This window comes from Sparus aurata, chromosome 8 (assembly GCF_900880675.1).
Source record: "Sparus aurata chromosome 8, fSpaAur1.1, whole genome shotgun sequence".
Taxonomy (NCBI): Eukaryota; Metazoa; Chordata; class Actinopteri; order Spariformes; family Sparidae; genus Sparus; species Sparus aurata.
The window spans coordinates 5,169,238-5,196,674 of NC_044194.1; the positions used below are offsets into that span (position 1 = coordinate 5,169,238).

The 27,437-nt window shown below is 48.4% G+C and overlaps 1 protein-coding gene across 2 annotated transcripts in view; it reads left to right on the forward strand.

Annotated features, from left to right (window-relative positions):
- Positions 1–27,437, forward strand: part of b4galnt4a (beta-1,4-N-acetyl-galactosaminyl transferase 4a) — a 147,073-nt gene that overhangs the window by 18,695 nt on the left and 100,941 nt on the right. Inside the window, exons 1-2 of one of the 2 annotated variants that reach the window (XM_030425350.1) lie at positions 25,132–25,284; positions 25,501–25,613. In XM_030425350.1, the coding sequence (XP_030281210.1) occupies positions 25,254–25,284; positions 25,501–25,613 (144 nt within the window). In that variant the 5' untranslated portion in view covers positions 25,132–25,253. Of the gene's footprint in view, positions 1–25,131; positions 25,285–25,500; positions 25,614–27,437 lie in introns of those variants that run through there. The other variant, XM_030425349.1, reaches the window with a different exon arrangement.

The following is a 27,437-nucleotide window of genomic DNA, read 5'->3' on the forward strand; positions in this document are numbered from 1 at the left end:
TTTTATGCAAGAATTGTTATTTTTTTTTTACAACTTGAAGCATCTACAGTCGGAGTTCAGTTCTCTTTTACATCACGGGACAACTGTATACGTGCCAGCGTCTCGCTGTAACATGCTAGCGGCTGTCGAAAATGGGCTAACTTGGCTAACGATCAAAAGCTAGCAAATCTTGCAACACAGCAAAACATCTAGCAAGTGCAATCAAGCTACTATTACTTACTAGTCCAAAAGGAAGATCTGTCTCGCAGACTTTTATTTAGTAAAGCTCTCGCCAATGATCTCTTCCTAGCTTCCTGCGTCGACGTCCTCTTTGGTTGCTGTTCCTTTGCCGTGCTGTCTTCACTGAGCTAGCTTCTTCTCATAGCTAGCCAAAGACCCATATTTGGTGGTGTGTGACGCAGCTGTGTGAGATCTTACCTGCCCGACTGCAGTGTGAGAGCAAGCAGGGAATGAACAAACGCTATTTTCTCCAAAAGTCAGTGTGCCATCAGAGTTATTTTGAATTGTTTAAGTTAAAATGTTGCTTTAAACACGGTAAATCATGGCTTCACATCATGCACATGTTTGTCTTTGTGAAGCTCAGTTCTAGAGGTATCGTTTCTATGGAGAGTGAAAGGAAATAGAGCGGGTCAGAATTAGCAGAAGTGTCACAGGGAGTGTCTTTTCCACTCAAAGTGTTTCATCGCCCATTAGGGGCTCGGACCAGAACCCACCTGTGAACGATTAACAATCAGAGCTAGAACCTTTCTAACCTGCCAGTCTCTCTGAATCTTGAGCAGCTCTGCGAGGCCGGATTGGTCTCCGCCCGTCCTCCTCCTCCACTATCGCCGCCCCGCTGCTGACAACAAAGGCGTCGGAGTGACTGCGAGCGCTCAGGCTCGATGTAATATTTCACCTCCAGAGATTGTGAAGCAGTAATCTGGATTTAAACCTGAGTCGTTCGACAATCTGTCCCGGACCCCAGACAGAAAAATCCCACCGTCCTTTATCCTTTTTCTACTTTCCCCTCTCTCCGCCGAGACTTTTTATATAAAACCTTTTAATATCCTGTTGAAACCAAACTGCAGCAGCGTGTTATTTCCCGATGACAAAAGTGACAGCAGGAAAGGAGAAAAGACGCACAATAGAAAGCTCCGGTTACGTCGCGTCGCGGACTACAAAGACATCTGGCTGCGAAGTGACGCCGGCGACACCGTCCTCTCCTCGGTGATGGATTTCTTCCTGTGTGATTTTCCCGTCACGCTGCAGAGTTTGACCAGTTGGTCTCTGAAAGTTAAGTACGCGTTCGGACGACAGAATAGGCCTGCAGGTGCGAGGTGCGTCCCCCCGCGGCTGATACGTTGGCAGCTTGACAAGTGCATTCAGAGTCTAAAAACCTTGATTTTCTTTCAAACCCAGCAGATTAAACCCCACCAAACAGCAGCTTTGTAATTTTTTTTGCACTGCAGCGGGACGGTAAAGCGTTGACATGCAGCATATTGTGTGTTAGTCAACACTTAAAAATGGAAGGAGTTGCCATCAGCCATGTTTTCTGAACATCCCCCCTCCCCTTGTCTTTCTCCGAGGCCTTCTGGCGCTTCCCTTTTAAACGCGTCTCGTCTCCGCTGTTCTCTCTCCCGGCGTTCCCCCTCGGCGTTTCCTCTTTAAAATGTCTCTGATTCCACTAATTGAGGGTTCGGCTGATTTGGGTGTCAGAGGACTTAGGGGCCAGATAAACACACACAGCCCTCCCCCCCTTCTTCCCCTCCGGTGCAGCGCAGATGCAGAACGGACGCACCCGAACGCAATCATGCGGTAAATAACGTTTCTCTTTACAGCCATCTGGGAAGTAAAGACGTCAGGACTCGTTTGTAGCCCACTCAGAGATTCAATTAATTAGACAGCCGTGTGGATATGTGTTGTTGTGTCTCAGGTTAAAAAGGGAGCGTTTTTAACAGCTATAATGTTTTTTTTCCCCCCCTCTCCTCGGGTCGCATCAAAGGCGCAAAGAACATCAGCGACGACGACATGCAAGCGGGAAGATAACGACGGGAATTCTCATCATGCTTTGCCACTTTTTATGCCGATTAACCAGCGTAGCAGGCTGCGCGCATACAAACAATACACCTAGCACGAGCAAATTTCCTCTTTTTTTTTAAAAGCATCTGGTTGTATTCAGTGGGTTTCCTAAGAGTCTGCTGGATTCTTTCAGAGACAAAGAAAGGAGAAACGGTGGCAGCACAGCGTGACACAGAACAACCTCGCACTCATGACAAATATAAATATACCTGCTGCTCATTCAGTTAAACGTTCTTTCGCGAGCTCTGCTAGGCAACCGTTTCTACGGGCCGTTTCCTTTGTTTGCGGCACAAGCTCCCTTTCTCTTTTTACGAGCCCATAAAGCGCCCACTTGTGTATATTATACCAGAGCGTCAATTCACTAGCTGTCCTATTTCATTTTTCCCCAAATAATATATTCTTCCCTTTCCGATATTCTCCGGGGCATCTGACAGACAATATGGGGCTCAATGAATTCCCGAACTCGTAATCCAATTTCATAATTCACAATTCTCCGTTCCTACCGGCTTGCCAAGCCGAGAGCAGCAGCAGCGGCGGCGGCGGCGGCAGGCGGCTCAGAGGGATATGTGCACTGACGTGTGGACTGTCAGTGAGTGTGAGCAGAAGGGTTAGAGGTTTAGTACCGCCGGCTGCTCTGAATGCAGAATAAACTGCAGGTTTTAAAAAACAGTTTTCTCTTCAGGTGATGTTCTGGCAATTGCAGGTCCTTTATCTGCTGCACTTCTTAGAGTTCTTTAAAGTGACTTCAAGGTCTTCAACTTTCTGAAGGGGGGGGGGAAAATAAGCTTTATTTTTTTTTTTTTTATAAAAGCAGTGTCACTGGCACAGACAGCTCTTAATTCTTAATGCACCTGCCACAACGCTTCACACGAGGGTTTGGTTTCACGCTCCGACTCCCGTTTAATTATTTCTAGAAGTCAGTCTGAGTCTTGCTGGAATTCTGTCCCATATTTGTTTGTCAGCGACTCTACCTCATAATTCCCCCTTTTTTCTTTTCTTTTTATTTCCCTCCATGAGTGCATAAACTGTCCACCCGGTCCGGTCCTCGCTAAAGACTTTATGCGTTCCGCGGCTCGTTCTTTGGCTCTGAACTCAGTGTCTTGGCATCCATTCATGGGTACACAAGCGTGATATTGAATCACACAAAGAGAGAGAGCTCTGATTTCCCCGCTGGGTTTGCCCTCTGTGGCCCCCTTCGCCACCACCCCCCTCTCACATTGGGTGGCACAGAAAAAGCATCATGGCCAGAGGAAAAGGAAAACTCTGATGATGTAATGAAAGAGGACAACGGGCAGCATGATGAGATAACCACATCATTTTTATGGCTTTTTCCTCGCCCGTGCGCTTCGTTCCTCGTCGAAAGATGTGACATTTTGAGCCCAAATGTGGTTTGATAAAAGTCACAACATGCATGAATTAAAAAGGTCAGCGGAAGAGAATCTGTAAAACCTGAAAAGAGAAGCTGATCTCCATAAAAAAAAAAAGGGAAAATTGTTCATCCAGCTGTGAGTTACTAGCTGCTTCTCTCTCTCTCTCTCTGTAAAGTCCTGTTTGATAATCGTGCTGCGTTGTAGACAAACACTGACCAGTCGATATTTCTGCCATGAGGACTGTCCCAGTATGCATTTATTAGCACGCCGCCTCATTGACTCGGACGCAGCGGGGGGTCCAGGGTGACAAATCGACCCGCTGATGTTTAATGTGGAGCCTGATGTAGGTTAATGATTCAGCGGGACCAGAGGCTATGACAGCAGAGAGCCACTCATTCTCTGTACCGCAGTCCACATTGGTGCAGACAGCGAGATCGCCATGTCTTTTTATATATATTGTAAATACTGCGAAAGGCAAGACTTCCGTATTGTTGTTACGTTACAGTCGCTCAGCAGCGCCAACAGCACAGCCGTGGCTGCTGAAAACCACCAGCAGAGTTGATGCGGAAACACGCTGTGCCTACTCGGGCCTGAGAGAGCTCGCCAAAATCAAAGCATGCCAACATTTATCAGGAGATAAACTAAATAAAGAGCATGAACCTGAAAGTATGCTTTAATCCTTGCAGTGGCGTGCGCAGACTTTTTGAAGGGCAGGGGCGAAAAGAAGGGCACTTTACCGCGCGTTTTGGCTCCCAAGAGGGCACTTTAGTGCGAGTTTTGGCTCCCAAGAGGACACTTTAGCACGTGTTTTGGCTCCCAAGAGGGCACTTTAGTGCGAGTTTTGGCTCCCAAGAGGACACTTTAGCGCGTGTTTTGGGTCCCAAGAGGGCATTTTATCATGTTTTAACCAGCCAGGGGGGCAGTTTAGTGTGTTTTGCCAACCAAGAGGGCACTTTAGCACACGTTTTGGCTCTCAGGAGGGCACTTTAGTGCGCGTTTTTCAACAATTGAACTACGAGGGGAGGCGACTGCCCCACCTGCCCCCCCCCTTGTGCACATCACTGAATCCTTGTCTCTTTTTTGGAGTTGACTGGATCCTGTGCCTTGCTCAGGGGCACCTCAGCAAGGCGCTGCTCCAGTCAGTGGTCACCGTACTCCGGATCACAGATAAGGAAACCCAATTCCGGCTCTACAGCATGTCACCACTCTTTTCTCTTTTTATAGTTATTATTTATGAACAGAAATGTGGAAGTCCAGCTCTCTTGTCTGCTGGACCACTCTCGAGAATGAAATCATAATCTGCTCACGCGGGGTCGGCGCAGGATGAGGTAAAGTCTGTTTTGTTGCTGGACCCACGTCATGAGAGGAAGGAGCGAACTGTCCTTGTGTCACATTCAAATGCCAAATTTTCTTTTTATGCCATTGGGGAATCAATGGCCGCTTGTTTCCGCATGTGGCACTTTTTTTTTTCTCTTTACCCATTTCCTGCGGAGGTGGTGTGCAAATCGACGGCTTTGAACTCAGACGAGCGGCAATTCAGTCGGGAGCCGGGCGTTTAATGAAATCCTGCCCACTAGAGACGCGCGCGGTCGAGTCGCCTGGTGCAGATAAAACGCGTTAGATCTCCCTGATATATTTTCTTACCCGTGCCCACCAATTACCCCACAAATGCATGTGTTGTGAAATATGCTGAGATGTGAAGAGTCGCTGCGACATTGCACTGTTTCCCATTTAGCGTCTCCTTATAGCTCGCTATAGGAGGGCAGTCCGTGCCAAGCCAATTACTTAACCCTGACCCCGGGTGGCAGGCGATCAGACGGGCTCTGGACTGTAATCTTGAAAGGAGAGCGGTGAAGCAGCGGTCCAGCTCTAATGTGGAAACCGAGGACAATGTGGACTCGTAGCTGGAGCTGCAGGGAGGTGGCTACAAAAACAGGGACTGCCGCTGCGACTGAATACACACCAACGCAGTGAAACACTGATAAAATGATTACCTGGGCTCTGGGTTTTTACGTCTAGACTCGAGGCCACAGGGGCTTGATTTTGTCTCGCTTATTCTCCTTTTCTTTCAACCTTTATCACATATACTGCTACACAATCCTATTGTCACGAGGGGCTGATAGCAGCTCGTTGCTCTTTACTGAGAGCGGAGCGATGCCCCAGAGCCACCTATTCTTACTCGGCTTCTACAAAACCGAGCTCTCTGAGGCCGCGTCCAGCCTAATGTGGGTAAACTCGAAGAGGTGTTAGAAGTCTTCTGTCCACACCGCATATTTCAGATTGCTTGCTATAAGGTCAGAAGTGCAAAACAATGAGAAGAAGTTTCCTCCAAAGGTCCAGTTGCGACCTCTGCGTTGTCTTCAGAGTAAATCCTGGTTGTTTTGGCTAAATCTGCGTCTCTTGTTCATTTGTGTCGTTCTGATTTCCACCGTTAATGAGAGACTACACTTCTTACTATCTCTTCAGCGGGTTTGGCAAAGCTTTTGGTGCCAAGATTGTCACAGACTTGTTTGCTGAATGTTTGAATTTCACTCAGAGTTGTTTGATGAAGCAAAAGCACTGATATTCTGACAGTCGTAACCGAGATTGCGACGAGTTTTGAGCTAAATTATTGAACAGGAAAGCATCACGCTGTCCCCGAACAGCCGAATGATTCAATCAAAGCAGCGCTGAATAATTTTTTGATTTATTTTTTGCCATTAAGGACGTCAGAAACAAGAAGAACAATGACATATTAGTCAAGAATTCTGGGATGTAATTCAGACAATCAGGAGCGAGCTACTTTCCCGTGCTGCTTCATCAGATTCACATTATTCTTGATTGCCATCAGGTGTGCCTTTTAAATAATCAGGTCCTGATTAGCCGAGAATCCAACAGGTTCACGTTCCCCAATACAAACAAAACAAAAACACATATCCATTTCCTGTCGACAGTGAGCTACAAAAGGAATGACAAAATCCAGAAAAAAACATGCAATTTCCTCACAATAAGATAAAAGTAGAAAATATAGAAGATACGACTCACACCTGTTGTCTTCTTCGTTAAGATGATCACACTCTTGGCTATTAAAGGGATATTCCGTTGTAAGGTTAATCCATGGTCTAAATCACCATGAAACTGTGTTAGACTCCCTCTCGAGAGATCAAGTTAGCAGACCGCTAATTTACGGAGTTTTATCAACCTCAGAAACGACCGCACGACAACAATACACTGCAGTAAATGGATCCAAATATAAACCGCCACCAAAAAGCCACAAATAATGCTCAGAACAGCACCAAACTCCAGCAACAGTACAAATAGGGTCTCAGCACATAGTCCGGGGCATCTAACCTCCGCTAGCTTAGCTGGATTTCTACTGAAAAGCTGACTAAATTTACCACTCTCCTGCAGCAGCTTCCTGTTGACGGGAAGTCCCGACGAGTCGATTACCGAGTGCAGTAGAGTTCCGCGGCTCATGGATGAAAATGTCTGATTATGACTCCATGGAAAAGCAATCAAAGTTCATATGTGTCTTACCTACCAGTTTATAACAGTTATTATCGAGAGCGGACAGGGAAAAGAACGGAATTGAGCATTTCTAACCGCACTCGGTAATCGTCGCGTCGGGACTTCCCCGACCCGGAAGCTGATGGAGGAGAGTTGAAGTCTGTTTTTAGCATCCCAATAGCTTCCCCAGCTAAGCTAGCGGAGGTTAGATGCCCCGGACTATGTGCTGAGACCCTATTTGTACTGTTGCTGAAGTTTGGTGCTGTTCTGAGCATTATTTGTGGCTTTTTGGTCGCGGTTTATATTTGGATCCATTTACTGCAGTGTATTGTTGTCGTGTGGTCGTTTCTGAGGTTGATAAAACTCCGTAAATTAGCGGTCTGCTAACTTGATCTCTCGAGAGGGAGTCTAACACAGTTTCACAGTGATTTAGACCATGGATTAAACTTACACCGGAATATCCCTTTAAGTTGCTAAATGCTAATAACTACTTACTAGTTGTCTACTTTGTGTGTCTGCTTGTCCTCATCCGAGCTGAATGACATACAGTACAGTATAAACCATTATATGCACGAGTATTATTGAGAACACATCATTTATTTGTGTCTTTGTCTGTAAACGTGCACAAAACAAACATGTCTGACACGGCTAGTGAATGAACGACGGTTTGAGGACGACCCCCGCGTCACCGGCGGCCCTCTCCTGTTACGGCGATGCCCGCTCGGAAGCAAACGCGCTGACTTTTGTGCACTTCCACATCAGTTTATGCAGACTGCCCGCGCTTTTCATGGCTGAACAATAGCTTTGAGTGGCATCGTGAGAGTTGGAGCGGGATTAGACCTAACCTCCGCGGGGCTCTCTCCAAAGCCCCTTTTGTGTGTGTTTGTGAATAGAAACATGGTTCCCTGAGATTGTCTGTCGGTCTGCCTGCCAGCCAGCCGTGTCCTACATGCTGTCCGCCTCTCTGCTTCACCTAAAATAAGCATTAATGTGTGTGTTTGTGCGAGGGTGTATCGGGGATCCTTTTCATCCGTCTGGTTTCAGTTACAAGATGATTATTTTGAGGTCTGTTTAATGTCTAATTGTACCTAAATGCAACATGAACGGTGGGCTGATGTCTCCCAGTCGTCCCTTTAAGTTATAAACCGATCCGTGTATCTGCCTCTTTGCTCGTCTTCTAAAATGGACAAATGACTTGATTGAGGATTTTCCTCCTTCCTCCTCTTCTGCATTGCCCCTCTAATCATCCGTTTCAATTGGCCGGGAGCATCCGGACAGTTATTTTGTATTTTCAGCTGGCTGAGAAAACACAGAGGGAATCGGCAAATCTTGGCAATCATGACTTCAATGTAATTGGCAGGCTCAGCCAGTAATCACGCCGCAGATCCGCCTGATAATAATAGTGAATCTCCTCTTCCTGATTGTCTGAGGGGCATTTCTGTAAGATGTTATCGTTTTGTTTTTTTTCCAGCCTCCCCTCTCGTTTTTACAGTTAAAGGAAATGTAGCAGGGCGGAAGTCGTCGGCGGTCAGTCGTGCGTGAACGGCAGATTACCGGGAGATATCGCTCTGGCTTTGCGTTTGATTTCAGATTTAGAAATTACCCCCTGCCCTCCGTTCATCTCTTGACGCGCTGCGTGGGTAATGAATGATTGCGCAGGTGTACTGTCTGTGCACGAGTCACTTCCGTTCGCACGTGTCTCCGTGACTGAGTGTTTGCGTCTCGTCGGCGGCAGCGGCCCTCTCCATCTTCCGAGAGGTTGACCCGGTTTCTGGTGTCAAGTGCTGCCGTGGTCAGGGGTGGCGAGAAGGTGCTCCATTCATCCAGAGTTGTAAGCAGTTTGACAGTATCGGTCCGCCATTAGGGCCCGTGATGGATGCTTCGCGGCGTGCCGGGGGGGGGGGGGGGGGGAACAGATGCGCGGAGGCTGCCGAGGACGGGAAGTGGGATTTGTTTGTAGGCACACGTTCGGGGTTTTACAGCACGGATCCATTCATCCAAAGTGAGCGGTTTGTGCAACAAAATGTGTTTCACATTTCATTTATTACAGCTATTTGCAGTGGACGCAACGGAAGATTGAGCTCATATTCCCGGCGTTCAGACTGTGCAAGCAAACCTCGAGGAAAAGCCTAGAATGAATCGAAAAGCAACGCATCGGGACATTTCTTTTTAATTTGCAGTCATATGTTTTTGTTCCGACATCAGAATGGGATGTTCTGCACACTCTTTTGTCTGTGTCCTGCCCGTGTTTGCATGCTTGTTTAACTGCGTCCGAGAGTATCATGGATTGTGTGTTTACACGCCCAGAGCGAGGACCCCGCGGTGGCTGCATGTGTGTTTGCGATCCTCCTCGGTTGTTTGTCCCCGGTTTGCACGGATGAATACAAATTGGGCCGGCTTCCTCGTGGCTAGAGACGCTGTAACGAGTACGATTCTTTAGCCCCCTCCGTCTCTCCCTGTTTTCTCCAATCTCTTGAAGCAGACATTGCCGCGCTGCCGGCTGGCTTTTGGTGTTACTCACGTCCTCCCTGTTGCAGCCCGGAGTAATTCGTTTTTCTGTGTTATGAGTAATATTGTCACCCCCCCCTCTCCGCTGTTGTCTTGTGACCCCGCCGTACGGGCCCGAGTGCGAGCGCTGCCGGCCCGTGTCCTCGGCAGTGAGCGTCACGTGCATTTTTTTGCCACTCCGTATGCCTCGCTGCTGCTTGTCTCGGCTTCCTTTGGCCCCTCAGTTCACCCTTGAGTAGTTTGGCTGTAGTTGGTGTTGCATCCCTTCCCGTCTTTATCTCTTCTGTTTCTCTCTCACCGGCATTTTTTTATTCTTCCGCTGAGAAATATCAAAAAGGAGCAGGGGGAAATTAGCTCCGCCGCTCTCTTGCATCGCTCAGCATGTACCTTTTACCTCTGTTACCTCCGCTCTCCCTCTCCCTTTCCCTTTCTCCTCAGCTCCACCAGACTCTTCATCCCCCTCCACTCATCCCCCAATCTCAAAAACCCACACCTCCAGCCTTGGCGGGCGAGGTGGACCGGGGGTTTATCTCTGCTCTGGCAAACACTCATTCGCCAGCCGCTGTCCTCCCCTCCTCCGTCCAGTCCTTTTACCCATCATCTGCTGTCCTTCTCACCTCTCGGCGCTCTCCTCCTTTCTCCCTCTTCTTTCCAATTTCCTCTGCTCAAATGAGATGTTGTGTGCCGAGGAGAGTGTGTACATTCCTTATCGCCGGCTCCTGTCCGGGTATTAGGTGGGGGAAATGGGCCTGTAATGAAACAGAGAGTAGTGCTGTGCTAACACACACCCGCCAGGTTTGTAGGTATTTGTGGTGTGTGTGTGTGTGTGTGTGTGTGTGTGTGTTGGTACGTTGCTGCTGATTAAGGTCACCCTGTTTCTCATCTCATTACTTCGGTGATTCTCTCATCCTCCCTCATCCTCTTCTCACTTCTTCTGTCTCTTAGCATTTATCTCTGCTCACGCTTCCCATCGTCTCACCGTCGTCCTGCCGCCCTGCCACAGTTTCTCCCATCGTCACGTTCTCTATCGTGTGTATTTCCCCTAAGTTTCATCCTGCACAAATTATTCAGTATGAAAATGAACTCCCAAGTGCGTACTGTGTGTGTCTGTCATTCTTCTCCACCTACACGCCACCGGCCTCCACCGTGGTCCGTGCCCTCTTTGCTCCGCCGTTCCTACATGCAAACCAGATTGCGTTTGGCGGCAGCAGAGAGCCGACACAAGCTCCGTCTCCGGCTTCCCACGCTGCCACGTCGTCTGCTCTGACAATTGAACGTCTTCTGTCTTGGCGGATCTCTTTTCGGAGAGTGCACTTTCACCGAGCCCACACTGAGCAGAATGGGCTTTTGTCTTCGTCAGAGACGCTCTTCCTCGTTTCCGTCTATGGCGCTCTGCGGCTGAATGGAGTTCTCGCGTATAACTTTCCCCCTTTTGGCACGCACTGGTGACTCTTCATGAGCCCGACTGATGAAGGCAGATTGCTTAATTGGATAGCGTTGAGCTCTAAAGACAGCATAATGCCAATTAGCGAGTGACAGAGAGTCTTACTGCTACGACGGCGTTACCCAGTGACTTAACGCCGCTGACTGGTAGGAGGCTGTGATTGGATGTGTGGCAACGTTGTCCTGAATCCCAATTTGTAGTTTTATAATTTAATTTTAAGCAGAAATGGTTAATGACACTGACATTGAGGATAATGTGACGGCATTCTGGCGATCGTCTTTTACAAGATCTCCGTTTGCAAAGTCTTATAAACATCAGCTGCAACTTACAGCAAACAGTCGCCTGGTCGTGATCAGATTCCTCCTGAGCTCAGATCAGATGTCAAATCTCAGGTTTGCAGCATATTTCAAATATTTGTTCTCACAACCTGATGTGATTGTGTGTTGATACAGGGCGTTCAGCAGCTCTAAAGAAGTGGGAGTTGCAAAACTAATAATAAAGGGAGAGAAAACTCTGAATCAGAGACAGAGAACACTACGTAGCGAAATGTTACGGCGCTGGAAAAAGAGCGAATGGAGAGATTCTTTCAGGTTAATAGAAGCTCACGACTCGGGGGACGTCTTGTATTAGCTCTACAGTAGTAGGTGCATATACAGACAACAGGATGGCGTGATGAGTGTTACTAAGGTTAACAGATTCTCGGGTCAACGTGGCTGCCCGTGGCGAGGGTTAACACGTTGCGGTAAATGCTCCTCAAGGGTGGATGAGAGCAGAGGTCTGCGAGGGTTTGCAAGACTCTGGTTTAGCATCAGCAGAGAGGAGGCTGTGTTCATTTCTCTGCTCAGCTCTGGTTGTTAGCTGTCTCCTCCTTCCTTCACTGCCGTCTGTACAGTGTTTTGCAATTCCGGCGCTCCTATCAAATATGCGTCGCACGGCTCAGCGGGTCGTGAACTGCTGGGTAGCGACGAGAGTTCAGATACGGGTCATAACGCTCTGCATATCAGTCGCAGTTGAATAAACCGTGGCAGCTCCTCTCCTCACCTCCAGTGGAGTAAGATAATATACGGAGGCATTTCAGGTAAAGAGGTGATATAACATTATGAGGTCATGCACGGGGGGACGCAGGGAACCAAAGTCAGACTTTATAAGGTTACGTTACGAAACGCGTCATTGTTAAAAAAGGAGTCTGATTGTGAAGTCTTTTGTGTTGCATTTAACGCACGATCTGTGAATATGAAACGTGTACGTAAGAATAAGTAGAAAAACAAACTTCCATATTCCATATTGTCCATCATGGCCAATTAATATGATCAGGTGGCAACTACGCTTCCGAGGCAATGGACAATGTTTTGGGGTTTAGCCAGCGATAACCGGGCGAAAGACGTCCTCTTTCCTCTGCTAGCAAATGTTTACAGTCCAATTAGCAACTTTAGACTTAAGAGTGGAGTTGGAGTTTTAGGGCAGAATAACACATGAACGCTTTTTGGACCAAAATCTCGTTTATGCAATTCATATGCAGGCGTCTGTTTATAAAGATTAGTCTTAACAAACCTAAAGAACCTCTGGAGCGCTTCACAAAATCCCCTTGATCCCCTTTTCCCAGTTTGGTAAATAAACCCAAAGATGAGTCAGGCTTTTCACCCATGTATACCAAAATAAGAGTTAAAGTCGTACGCCTTCGCCACCCTGAGCATTTACACTAACAGTATGCGTTGGTGTGTTGTGTTTCTATGTCATTATGTTGGATTACTTCATATGATCAAACGACGGCGACTAGAACTCAGCGGTTTGTTTTTGGTGTCATACGGAAAAGTGACTTTAACTGAAATTACCGGATGCAGAGACGAGCGAGAAGAGAGACTGTGCTCATGTTACGTATTATTCTCGTACAAAGCCAACATTCTGATTTTTACGACTGTTAGACAACATCTTGCCAATTTATTCTTTGGTGTGTCTGCTCGTTAGGGGACGTTGCCGAGCGGGGAGTCACGGAAGTCTGAGATATTCTGACACCGCGCTTGGACACGTTTGTAATCTGTCTCTGCAAATCAGTGGCAAAAAAAGGCATTGACTGAGGCCATGCCTGCGCTCCAACGCCGAGCGGGCCGGACATCTGTTCAATTAAGCACATTAAAACGATTCTGTCGCACCCTCCGCTCACCCTCGTCGTGCCATCTCCCCCGACGATCTGTTAAAAACAGAGGCGGAGCTGTCAGATAGCTTCACCGATTGCTCACACGCCAACACGCCGCATTAGTTTTATTTATGTCCTTCCAATTTTTTTTTTTGACTCGTCTGTCTCATCCTGTTTGATGTACTTCATGTTTTTGAACACGCAGGTTTTTTTTTTGTGTTTGGGTTTACTGTGTTTTTGTTTTTGCATTAGGGAAACTGATGCGTATGCGAGACGTGTCGTTAGGTCCGCAGGCGAAAAACAGTCGACGAAGCAAGAAAGCAACTTACTGTAAGCCACAAACAGAATCCCAAACAGTGATGGTGCACACATGCATCTGCATATTCATCACTTCCAAGGAGCGTCTTAATGGAGGTTGTGTAACCCCACGGGGCAGTCGGTTGACTTTTAATGTAAATTAGCTTTAATTTGAATTCTTTTTCACTGACACGAGAAACGGCTTTGCGATCGAGTGTCAACAAGACGACCCGGGATCTAAAACACACCAGTCTGATTAATAAATGAACGAGTGAGGTGTTTTTTAACAGTCCATGTCCAAAAATATTGCTGATGAGAACCAGGAGATGTAAATGAAAATGGCGACTTTGAGTTGACATTAACGTAATCTGTAGCTGTTTTTATAGCAAGCCGCAAATTTGGCTGTACTTTTTGCGGCTAGGTCCGCGGATTTTGACAGAAGGCGATAAATTGGGGGTCTGTTTTGGTGGGTAGACTTTTTTTCCACCTCCATTGCTGTGTAACTTCATCTGCGGATGTCAAAATGAGCAACTGGACAGCCGCTGAGATCCAGGAGATGCTAGCGTCTCCTCGGTCTCTGTAGCTGTCTTCGTTGTTTGCTTGTTGTTGTAGCGGCAAGCTACTAACGGTCGCTACTTTCAAAATAAAAGCCCCACGCTAAGAACACAGCCCTGAACCCCAATGGTGTGCAATGTAAAGCTCTTATTTTGAAGACAAATTCGACCTGCTTCACTGTTCACGCCCAACTTCGTGCTTCACGTCACGTCACATGTTTACGTCTACCCCAGTGGCGGCTTTTTGGAAAAGAAGGAATATTACACCTCCCTTTTAGATAGACAATGCGGCACATTGCAGCCTTTACCTTGTTGCAAATGTGCTGCTTTTTGTATCTAAAAGGGGCTTGGGTGTATTTTAAACAGTCCGTTGCTCCGCGGATGACACATTGACACACGTACAAAGACACAATCACCACATGTTGAGGCTCACGTCAGGAACATGCATCCGAGCACCGAGTCTGGCCTCACGCCGTCGCAGGCGGCTCTTGAGTTTTTTTCCGTCAAAGCCGAGCAGGAACGTCCGCCTTCGTTTCCAAACATTCATCAGATACGTCGATCAATGGGCTCCGTTGTTGCCTTCGTGTTTGCAGTGTGACCGGCCCCTGCTGTCACGGGAGGATACAAAAAGGAACATCCATGAATAATTTACGCCGAGCAGGAATATGTAAACGGGTAAACAGACACAAGGAAACAAAATGTGAGCAATCGCGGCAGCTCGCATAGAATTAATTGCCCGGTCGAGCCCCGCGCTCTCCTTGTCGGAGCTCTCTTGTCCTTCGTGACTGACTCAGGGTCAGCCGGCTCTGGGGATGTTTGAATGGATGGCGTATGTGGGAGTGAATCTGCATTACAATTTCATGCGTTTGTTTGCTCAGGTTTTATGTAATCCTGTTTACTTGACTGAATAGTAGCACGTATTGTTGAGCAACTGAATTTGCATCTTGCACCTCAGAAAGCCTGTAATTGCAAAGTATTGCTGTAATTGGACTGTTCGTTAAAGAAAAAAAAGCTGACTTGGCGTTTCCCCATCCCAGTGTGTAAGTAAGTAGATTCCGGTGTAATGAGGTTTTCTGTGCATTATTATTTTATTCAAGCACTGCGGTTGAACGGACCTGTAATTGATTTAATCCGGCGAATGTCCTAAAAATGAAATGGTTGCCGGCTGATGTCACAGGTGGCTTGTTGTCGAGGCGACAGAACGTTGATAATACCGCGCTATCAGCAGTAACCAGGCGATGATGCGCTGTCAGGATGGAGGGCAGAGGAGGGGGAGGGTGGGACGTGACAGAGTGGCCCCATTTGAGGTTGTCACCGGGTCCCAGGAGTGACGACGCCGACCCAAGAAGAGACCCAGCTGGCTCCCTCGTATAAGTTCCCTGATCATAAATAGCCAGGGCCGCAGAGAGCCGGGTGGAGGCGGTTTGTCATCGGGTCCGGCCCCAGCCGGGGCACCGGCTCCCCGACGAGAAGGGAATTTATCACTGTACAGAGATAAGACAAGGCTATTATTGTTGCTGTCCTCCTCCTTCTCCTCGTTGTATGTAACACATAACCTCTTCCTTTTTCGTCTTGAGTTTTCCACCGCTCTCTTGTCCCCCCTTCCTCTGTCCTCCTTTCCCTTCTCCTCTCTTCTTTTGTCTATTATTCCCACGTTGTAGCCCATCACCACCATCTTCGCCGCATCCCCCCCCCCCCCCCTCTCTGCTTCACCACCCTTTTTTCCTCCCCGTATCTCTCTTCTTTCTCGCAGCACGAAGGCGATGTTATCAGGGAAGTAATGACTCCTCGGGACAATGATGATCAGATACTGGGTAGAGGATAATGACCACGCCGCCGCTCTACAAGGAAGCAATATTTGGGTATTAATCGCTGGCGATGCATCACATGGCTGCAGAGGGTAACCGAGAGGGAGGGGGGGGGGGGGGAAGAGGGAGAGCCGGCGTGTCGCTAGAGCAACTGGAGAATGAGGTGGTGAGAGAAGAGAGGAAAATGGAGAAGGCTGTTTGTGAGGGAGACAAAAGGGGGGAGAGGGAGGTGGTAAACAGAGCGAGGTTGTTCAGGGGTCAGTCCTGTCTCAAGTGTTTGGAGGTTTCTGAAATGCTCTTCTTCTGCCTTTTGAGGAGGCTGAACTTCCCTTTCCTGACACCTCTGTCTCCTCTTCTTGGTGCTCCCACATGAAAAAAAAAACACTTTGCGCTGTCATTTGAAAAAAAAACAAACAAAAAACGTAACTCGGTGCCGCGAGACTCGGAGCCCGGGACTCGACTCTCGAGTTTATCTGCTGCACTTTTCCTCCTCGGATGCGGGCCGGGTGCAGGCTCCTCTCTCATTGTCTCCCAGCGCAGCGGCTCGGCTGTCAGGATGGCAGAAGATGGATGAATTATCACACAGAGGTCTCCTCCAGCGCTCTCACCTCATTTGGATGCTCCGCTCGGCTCCGACTCTCGCTAACATTGTGACAGCGCGCTAGCCGAGCACCGAGGCCCTTTCCGGCTCTGTTTCTTTGTTTACAAATGTATGCTAATGAGCGCGAGGGCGCAGAAAGCACGCGACCCCTGCGTGCTCACTCTAATTCCTTCCCCAGCGACACATCAGCTGTGACAGTTGTGATTCTGCAGCGGCTCAGAGTCGCCTCCTTATCTCCTCTGCTGTGATTGGAGCAGCTGCCTCTGGGTGTCACTGGCAACTGTTTGGATTGCCTGTTGGTGTGTGTGTGTGTGTGTGTGTGTACATACATTATGTATCTCTGTGAACTTGCTCACAGAGGCGTAATTAACGCCCCGCTGAGAACGCTGGACACCTTTAGCCTTTATGTGACACATCGAGGCTTATAGAACAAGTATATGTTACATCCTAACCATTTAAAGTAGTTGTGTGTGTGTGTGTGTGTGTGTGTGTGTGTGTCTGGATAAAGTCCGTCCACTTTGGTCAGTGTCTCTCTGAGAGTGGCTGCTATAACTTCCCGTCCCGCCGTCTCACTCTCCGGCTCCCTCGCCTCGCCTCGTCCCGCGCCTCTTTCACTTTCATACGACATAACGTGTCATTTAACGTGATGGAGACGCTTCCTCCCTCTGCACTCTGGTCTCCATGGCAACCCCGAGCGAGGCCGATGCAGACGTTAAAGGCCTGCAGACAGCCAGTGCGGTTCGCAGGAGGCCTTGGGCGCTAAGCAGCAGCAGCAGGAGGAGACGGGCAGAGGCAGACAGCCGTTTAGAGGTCGAGCGGGGCGAGTGGGCTGGCAGGTCGCGGAGGGATCACGCCGTTTGGCTCCGCAGCCGATGGCCAAAGAACAACAAGATGGGAGACGGACAGAAAATGGATCACACGTTCAGTTTCTCTCTAGCTAGCCCCTAAAAGTTAGTCAGTCGATAAAAGTACAGCTGTTTTGGATAATATCACGCACATTGTTTGTCACCTGAGTGTAAAAACCTCAAGAGCAGGTCAGATATAAACCTTATGAAGCAGCAGACGCAGCCCGGCTGTCTCAGCCTTTTGCGATTGCGGATGTAATCTGCGGACTAGTTAACGGCACCCTTCACATTCCCACACATGCTGTAAGCGGTAACAATTATGCACAAACACTGTAGAGGAAACGCAGCCGACCTCACCCTGATCCTTGTTTTTGTCAACTCACGACACTCCTGCTCTCGAATGAAACGCGTGTAATCGATTCTATTCTTTCAGACGCACTTCAGAACAACACCCTCCCGAGTGTCAGCGTGCGTACGAGTTGTGCTCGCAGCCTGACGATGCGGCGGGGTCATCTGTTTTTTTTTCTTTCAGGCTGTCTATTAATCTCTGAGTGTGCCGGGGGCCCCGGGGCTCTGATTTTATGTTCGTCTCCATCCGAGGCACTTTGTTTTTTTTGTTGTTTGAATTTTCCTAAGTGGCGGCTTAAGTGAGCTATTAGAGGAGTGCAAAACATTACAGGAGCTTAGAGTAGAGGGAGGAAGAGAGAGAGAGAGTCGGACCTCTTTGCCCCTGACCCACATTACAGCACATTAAGCATCTCGGCAATCTCCCTTCTCTCTGTGGCCTACACACCCACAGGCCTACAAGCACACTTTCTCCCATCGCAGCCGGCTCGCTCGCTCGCTCGCTCTGCTTCCCGTCTTTCGCTCCCATCAAGATCCCTCGATCTCTCTCTCTCTCTCTCTCTCCTTCCCTCCTCTGTCACAGTCCCTTCGTCTCTATTTATCTCATCTCCAAAGCCTTGTTATGCCTCTCGTCTTAATGCACTCCTGCTCTCCTCGGAAGGCTTTTGCGTTGTTAGAGCTGAACTAAAGGCCGGGGAGTGCAGCACTCAGAGCCCGGGCCTATTCATCAGTTTCACAGCATCCCTCCACTCCGCTTCATTACTGACTGGCTAATGGCACAGATCAGTGCAGTTTATTTGCTATAATTAGGTAGCTCCATTGGCCAGTGCAGCCCCAGTGAGGCCTGCTGCACTCACGCTGCCCCCCTGCCGTGTCACCCTCTGCAAATGTATATATATATATGTACGTACGTGTCTGTGTGTGTGTGTGTGTGTGTGTGTGTGTGTGTTGTACTTGGCTGCCGGGCCAAGAAGTGTCATTAAGAAACTATACTGGCTCATCAGTTTTACATCCTCCATTGCCTTGCGTCAGCCACGTTGTGTAACATCATGCCTGATTGCAGAGCAAAAAAGCCATCAGGGCTTGTAAAACTTTATAAGCTCGGCGAGCAGTAGAGTGTATTGAAAATGCATTGCACGGAGAGAGAGAGAGAGAGAGAGGGGGGGGGATCGGGACGTCGAGGGAATGAATGACTCAGTCAATCAATGACGGGCTGACTGAGTAATGAGTGATCGAATGAGTGAACAGTGAGCCAGGAAATAGTAGACTCTTGCGGTTTCACCCCCCCCCCTGTCTTTACTTCTGACACGCGCTCTTGTCGCCGCGTCCCCGCTCAACTTTGACTTCCAATTTAATCTCCTCCTCCACTCCCCATTTTGCATTCTCCACCCGTCCCCCGCTTAATCTCCCCGTCCTTCGCCCACTCCTGTGTTCTTAAAAGCCGCAGCCTCTTGTTTCGTCGTCCTATGCAATTTTAATCTCGTCCCCCCCCCCAATAGAGGCAGAGGAGGTGAGAGGTGCATTTAACGTTCTCCCGCCAGCGCTCAAGGGGACCACAGCTTACGTCACCGGGCGGGGGGGGGGGGATGGAGTCGCGGTGTACTCGCAGAGTGGAGATCAATAATTCACACACATTACGTTGTTGCTGTGTTTCTGCAACTCTCTTTTGTCTGTTCACCCTTCCGAACCTTAATTCTTTTGTTTCGTCTCCATCTGTGCGCAGTCAGTCGGCGGCTACTTGATTAGCCGGGCCCTGCTCACCGAAGCAAAACAGCCCCCCCGACTCCTTCCGAATAGCAAATCGGCGCGGCGCCGTTGTCGACAAGGTCAAGAGGTTCATTCGCGCTCGATGCAACAGGCATGACGGATAAGCTAAGCAACTTTGATTGGTTGTTGCAGTGCCAGGGGTTGTTGTCCCGGCATCTCAGAAACAGCTGGCCTCCCGGGAATTGAGCGCTATAAAGAGAAGGAGAACGTGCCGCCGGCTGCACTTAAGCATGCAGAAACACCTTGGCAGCGAGGAAGGTCAGGGGCAGACAGGAAAGGCCGCACGTACGCAGCAGCTCGGTACAACGGGGCGCGTTTGAATTCGGTCCATCAAACCTGGAGGCGGGCGAGAGAGGCGGGGAGAACGGGCCGGGTCACACGTTTAGGTGTGGGGGGAAAAAAAAAAGAGGGAGGTCACGTAATCATTAATCTCCGGTGATTTACTCCACCTCGCCAGACATCAGTCCTAACTCGCGTCAACGGAGCAGGCGATGGGTTTGTTTGTGGGAGTGTTTTCCCGCACAAATTAGGCCGCCGTGACAGCAGATGTTGATGATGAGCTCCGTTTGGATTTATTTGAAGTCTGGGAAAAAAGCATTGCTGCTGAGATGAGTGCGAACTCATCGCAGAAAGGCTCCGTTGGTAGTTGAAGATGCTGTCAGCTCCTCAGAAACATGTTTAAGTCCTGTGTCATCCTCAATTGGTCAAAATATATGTAGAAGCAACATTTTTCAACATTTTATGCCTTTGTGCGGATCTTCTCCTCTTTTATATGATATGATATCATTTAGTTTAGGGTTGGATGGATAAAGCAAGCATCGCTTTGGGCCATTTTATGTACTTACTCGTCCACTCTGTAGGATTTAGGGGCTCTACTGGCAGAAATTGAATATAATATATTTTCATTAGAGCGTAACCACCTGGCACAAAGAGTCATTGTGTTTTTGTTACCTGAGAATGAGCCTTTTATTTGTAAAGAGGGAGCCGGCCATGTTTCTACAGTAGCCAAGAATGGACAAACCAAACGCTGGTGGTCCAAGTGGGCCTTTTGTTTTCTATAATGGAGGTTGAGACAAAGAGTGTCCATTTGGATTTTTGATATGAATGTGTATCTGTAAAGAAGCAAAAAGACTCGATGCATGTTTTTTTCCTTTCTTCTGCTGTTTTTTTTTTTTTTCATCCTCCATTAACGTCGAGCTTCGAGTGCGCTCGACTGCTCCTTTTCAAAGGAGACGGCGTAGGAGCGACTCTTCAGATAACACCGGCAAATTAATTGTTATGATCACCGTTGGCGTTATTCTGTTTCCACTTGGAGCCGGTGGGTTTGACTGTGGGCTTATTTCCTCCTATTTACAGATGAGCCTGCGACATGGACCAGATCCCGAGGGCTCCCCGACAGATTACATCTATCTAACGTGTCAACGCCCGGCTCTGTCACATACGTGTTCAAACTAAAGGTTCATTCGTCCGCGCTATCGTGTTCGATTCCCTCCTCTTTTCTCTTCCCGGTGCCCTTCGTTTGCCGTTCCCGTTGCTTCTGCTGCATTCTTTGATTCTGTGATTAGCATTCTGCTGTATCACCGCGCTGTCTATCACTTAACATACAGCGCATCGCCGCCTTGCAGTGAAACCCAGCGGTTGTTGTCAGCCTTGTTCAAAGATAAAGCCAGACGCGGAGATACGACGGCGCGCGCACACATATGCTCGTATGGCGTGCACGTGCGCGCAAACACGCGCGTGCGTATGAATTGGGCACGCGTACGGCGGAGATGAGAGCTCTGACAGCTGCAGTTCGCTGAGAGCTACGGAGTTTAGAATATCATTAGTTTTAAAAAGGGCAGCCAAGGCAAGGTGAACTTATTACTCAAAAGTAGAAGAAAGCTGAGGAAAGTTTTCCCACAATCCTCGTCTCTATCTGCGGCTCACACCCACATCAACCTTGGATAAGAATCCTGTTTGTTGCGGTTTTTAATATACTGTGTCACCGACTTAATCTACAAAACTCAAACACAAAAAGAACAGTCACTAGCTCTGTCTGCTGGAGGTCACGGAGGTTTCTTCTCCCCCCCCCCCCCCTCATCTTATCTGCACGGCTGCAGCGTGAGGACTGGGGGATGTAAACAGATTAGTCCAGAAACATAAGAGAAAGAAGCTCCTGGATGATTAGTATTCTGCCCGGTGTCCTGCTGGTGGCTGGAGCTCCTATAGTCGATTGGCTTCCATTAACCTGCCAGTCTGCTCTTCATTACTTCATCAGAGCCCGCGTAGGGGCTCGAGGAAGTGCCGTCACAGTCCAGGGACTGACTCCTGACTCGCTGTCGCCGCCGTGTCTTGTCCGTAAAGCTGCATTTCCACCAAGCAGCCCGCTTTCAAATCAGCTCAGTTCGTCAGACTTTATAAAGGATATTTTTTTGCGGGTTTCGTTATCAAAAAGTGTGGATGGTACCAGAAGAACCGCTCCGTGCCGTGTTGTTTTTCTGTTGGGGTACCTGATCAGAAACTAAGAGGTGGGGTTAAAACACAGCAGGCCGCTGCTGCCAATCTGAACATCCAGAGTCGTCTGATCGTCTGCACTCTGATGCAGGATTTCCCAAACTCCTGTTTTTCTTTTTCAGCAGTGTTTTGTCTCGCTGCCTGCAGCCCTTTCTCGAACAAAAGCTCGTTTCCTTCTTGTAATAAATAACCACATACTGAGGAGACAGCACAGTGCAGCTCAATGCCTCTCTGTCGCTGCCTCCTGTGCTTTCAAGACTTTTTCGACACGGCGTCCGTGAGTCGACGACGGCGGATGCTGCGGACCGCAGCGTCGGTCCGCGCGGCAGATCCTCCACCGCCGAGCCATCTGATTTCTTCATTAAACATCCACTTCCCGCCAGCAGGATACAATATTCATGACTCATTGTCATTGCAGCACCGCGACTTTCTATCTGACGAGCCGCACGCAAGCGATTTGTTCACTCGCACGTGCATATTTAGACACTCTCTCGCAGACGGACGTATCTTTTAAGAGCGCTCAGGGATACGTTGGCGAGGAGTGTTTGAACATTCGTCCACACACACACGCGCGTGTGAAACTAAAAGTGCTTTGCCGTTCTCATTATCTTCTCCTTTTGGGACTGTTGAAGAAATTATTAGAAGAGTATATTGGTCGTAAATGTTCTTTTCACAGTTGTTTCGAATGTTTATCGGTAAGACGGGACTCTGCGAATGTGCCGCTAATGATTTAAATGTTACATAAATAGCGGGCACAAAGTTATTTCCACGTCACGCCCGACTCGATAAGGAAAATGTTTGCAGTGTGCAGAGACGCATTCTGTACTTTCAGAGCTTTTAAAAAACTTCTCTGCAGAGAAGTTCAGTCAGAAATTATTCTCTTCAGACTTCAAAAGACAACGCTTGAGGGACTTGAAGAAGGGATGTTTTGAGAGTGAATTCTTTGTTGGAGTTTGACTCCTGACGTTCAGTCTCCCGGTGATTCTCTCTCCGTCAGACTCTAAATGCGGTTAATCTTCGCTCTGTTTTATCGAGCTCAGGTGGATTCGACTGTCAGTTTGACCGTCTCAGTCGCTTGGATTCCTTCTGCCGTCATCGCATCGTGTCAATAAGGTCATCACGAGCACGACATGCAGTTTCGCCTTTGTTTTTCAAAAGCACGAGGCGTTTTTTAACCTTGTTGAGTGCGTTTTTTCTTTCCAAGCCAACGGTTTATTTTGGTCTGTGGTGTCGTGTCCTCGATTGCCGGAGTACGACTGATATGCGGGTCTCTGTGTCCCGCCCGATCATTCATATTTAAGGCGATCGCTTACGTAAATGAGGCGAGGCTAACGGGGGAGCCTCACCTCGCTCCCCCCCGGTGCACCGCCTGCCTCATAATGGCTTCAGATAAACAGTTAAGCGGAGATGTGCTGCCAGTTGACTCACGCGGTGACTCACGCAGTGTTTATAACTGAGAGGAAGAGCAAAAATAAACCGTCACGAGAAGCAACACTTTAAAAACAATGAATCTGCACGTTTATTTTAAACTAGAGGGTTATTTAAGGTGGTTTTTTTAATTACAGCATCACATCCTCTGTTTGATATCTTCTTGAGCATTGTGACATTTAGGTGCACGTCGTATTAATGAAATATAAATATTGAGGCATCCTGAACACAGACCACGCGCCTCTGCTGAAATCTGCATTGGGAAGTTTCACAAAAGAGGTTTTAGTGACATAGTTAGACGAAAAGACTTGGAAGTTGAAGTGTCCTATTTTTGGCTCGACAATGGCAGGAAAGCGAGGCTTGAAGTGAGACGAAGGCGAGCACGGCTACTCTTTGGTGTTTGCTCTTTGATCTGAGGGAGCTTTGAAAGACCCCCGAGGATGTACTTAGACCGTCCACGTCAAGTCGGACCGCCGGCGGACAGTTCTCACAGCTCGGTTCCTGTCGCTCACGTGGCCTCGCTGGACTTCTTTCGGCTCGCGTTATGTCGCTTTTTTTAGGGGGGGGGGGGGGGGGGGAGTCGGAAAACATACATCACAACCGGAGAGAAAGATGGGACGCGGTTTCGGCGGCACGGTCGGCGAACGTGGCCAATTTTCTCCTCGATTTCATCCATTCGGGGCGGGGAGGAGATGATTTCTCAGATCAAGACAGATTTTTTATTACGCTCGCCTGAAATCAAGTCAAATTGCAAAGGGGACCGGAGGGAGACGGGCGAGATGATATCCAAAACAGACGCGGAAAAAAAAAACAAATCACGATGTTTGCCGGAGACGTCCGTGATGCAGAACAAGCTGCGGAAAACTTCCACTTGTGCGATATGTTTTATTTTCCGTTTTGTGCGTTTCCAGCTTTGGTCGTTTTTCCTCGCTGCTGTCTTATTTCCGTCTCATACATGAACGAGCTACGCCTACACCAGTCCTTCCTCCTTCTCCCCTCTCCTCCTCTCCACCAAACCCCTCTTCCCTTCCCGTTCGGCCCACTCAGACTCATTGTTGAGGGCACATATTGGAAAACCATTAGCTCTCATTATGCTTTATAGCCGCCCCGTTCTCCCCATTCTGTCTTTTAATCACAACCCATCCCCCTCCTGTGTGTGTGTGTGTGTGTGTGTCTGTGTGTCTGTGTGGCTGCATGCATGTGCGTGCACCGCGGCCACCCCTCGCTCAGCAGACAGTAATGAACCACTTTCGCCGTAATGCATCTGGGACACCACGAGCCTCCCTCCCTCTCTCCCCTCCTCCTCCTCCTCCTGATTTTTATGGGGGAGTCAATGGCACGGGCGCCACCTTTTACGGCGGCCCCGTCCGAGCTCCGGCGTCACGTCGGCCGAATGAGATCGAATCCGGCGCGCTACAAATATAAGGAGATGAAAAGAGTATGGATTCCCTTTTTATATGAACTCCTCGCAGCCCGTATAGGAAACCTTATGAGTATCCATTTGCTACTTGTAACTCCAAATAACCAGACTCTCGTAAAGTGTCGAATATCCTGTTACTGCTCCGTATTGAATTGTGCTCCGGTTTGATCGTCTGTGACTGCGCGCGTGTGTGTGTGTTGTGCTGGCAGTGCAGATAGGTGGCAGTTTTGACCATATGCTCCTCTGTGACGGACACACAAAAACACACACTGGCACGCACACGCACACACACACACACACACGTACGAACTAGTAATGAGTGGATTTAAATTCCGGTTGTTCTCTCCCGGCCAAGGCCCGCTGTCATCATCGCGCGGCAAAACTCCCATAATCCATCTGTGGCATGACAGCATCCTATCTGCTCCCCCCCTGCGCAGCAAAGAGAAGCTATTCTTTATGTCCCTTCGGTTCTCCATCTCTTCTTCTTCTTCTTCTTCTTCTTCTACATTTCCCCTCCGGTTTTTTTATTCCTCTCTCTTCTTGTCTCTCTTTGCTTTTTCCAATTACATTTTTCCTCCCCCCCCCCCCTCCACATAATCTCCTTTTTTTTTTTCTCTCTCCCGGAAACTTTTATCTGGGGTTTTGATTACAGAGCAGAGCGTCTCAGCGGGAGGAAGAATGAGTGATAGCTTGAAATGATTGTTGACCACGATGATGATGATGATGGTAATGAAGATATTCATAATTGCAATTACGCTATCAATGACTGTGATGATAATGATAGAGGGGGGGGGGGGGGGGGGTCGGAATGACAATGATGCCATTAATGATGATGATTAAAAATGGAGGATGAGGATGGTGATGACAATAGCGGTGATAATAGCAATGATCGCTGGATTTGTATTAATTTTTTTTCCCGTCCATGTTTTCACCTTGGCCCAGATGGAGAGAGACAGACGGAGGGGACGGACGCCAGCCGCAAGAGGGACGCTCGCTCCTCAGCCGGCCACCACAAGAGCGAGGACACCAGCGACAGCAGGGAGGACGAGGCTGCAGTGAGTCTTTCTTTGTGTTTTTTTCTTCGTAATGTCTGTCTGGACCAAATATTAATGAGCCGTCACAACCTAAACGCACACACACACACACCCACATCCGTCTGACTAAGCAACACTGAGGCTTTTCCTGCTTGTGTGTGTGTGTGTGTGTGTGTGTGTGTTTGGAGGAGCTCGTCATCTCATTAGCGCTCCATTCTGCCAGCGCACCCCCGAAACACAGCTCCGTCTTTCTCTGTAACACAAAAGGTATAATGGATGATGCAGGTTAAGGCGTTGTAGGAGACATTTAAGAATCTGTGATCAGATTTAACTGTCTAAAAAAAAAAAAAAACTTCAATTCCACTCAGTTCAGCCCTCGTGACCCCAGACATCCCAGCTCCTGCGAGGCCACAACTCAAAGTCTCGCCTCCTCCTCCTCCTCCTCCTCCTCGTCAAGCGCTCGTTCTCGTGATAGTTTCCACGCTGAGAGATCTGAAATTAAACATCCAACAGCAGTAAACACAGACAGTTTGGGCCGCTGCCAGAGATCATTAGCACTTGGGTTCGCGTAGCAGTAAACCGCTGAGACAGTCTGACACCGTGACTCTTATTTCCCCTGACACTTTCTTTTGGGTGATTTCGGGGTTAACTGCAGCAATTTTGGACCTGCAGGTAATTTCCAATTACTGCAGGACCTGCGGCGCACATTAGCCCCCGACTGTGTGTTGAAACGACAAACTCCTGTTGGTTTTAACGAGCGGTCCAAATGAGGACTATTATCAAACATTCCTCCAAAGAGAAAAAAAGCACAGATTTTAAAACATGTACATCTTAAACAGCTATCATCGCGGTTCTGAATGTCTGCTGATGTAGATTACAGGTATGAGGAGGGTTAAAGGGAAAATTGCAGGTTTTCGGTCATTACAATATGGGTGGTTAATGCAAATGAGGTGTACCTACCTCCAGGTTGCCTGCCTGCCCAGAGCTCCTCGCTCGCTTGCTCATGATTTGCTCATCAGCACTCAGTTTGAGGGGCTGCTGCACAAACCGCAGATGCTTCGGCAAAACCCGGCCGTGCCGAGTCTTTTCAGAGACTTTCTGAACGTCATGGTTTGAGTTTTTTGGCTTAGTCGTTCCCTGTTTTGTTTTGTATTTTTCTCCTCATGTGTGTTGTGTTGCCTCTCACTTCCTCCCTTTGTCCTGTGTGTCATTTGTTAATGAGTCTCTGTGTAGTTAAGCCGGTGTTTTTCTCTCCTACTCGTTGCCAGTTCATCTGTTCTGTTTCCCCCCGTCAGTCCTGCCTCTCCTCGTGTTCCTGCCCGTGTTCTTCAGTGTTTCTTTGGTTTTTCCACCTTTTTCTGTTTGTTGTATTTTTTTGTACTTCTTAATCCTGGCCTGCTTCCCATTCTTGTTCCCTGTTATTATCCATTTTTTGTCGTCTTTCTTCCTGTTTTTGCATTTTGTGTTGTCGATGTCTTACCGAGCTCAGCTTCGCTTAAAGCTTCACTATTTGTTCTTTACCCCGCCGGCCTCCTGAGCGTCCTGCGTTGGGCCCCTCATTATTTTTGCTGCACTTAACAGTGAAAGAAGTGGCAGCCGTAGTTTGTAAAAACTGAAACGAGCACTCAAACAAGACTTTATTCCTGCTTAGCCTTTTCCCCCCCTGAAACACTGCCAGAAACATATTCTTGTGCACTGTTTAGCTGCAATATGAGATCCTTTGTTACTATCCACCATGTTGAATTCATCCATGGGAGTGTTTTTTGGCTTGGTGCACTGCATTCTGGTTGTTGTAGGCTTTCTACCGTTTGAGTATGAACCTTTTTCTCTGTTTTTTTTCTAGCC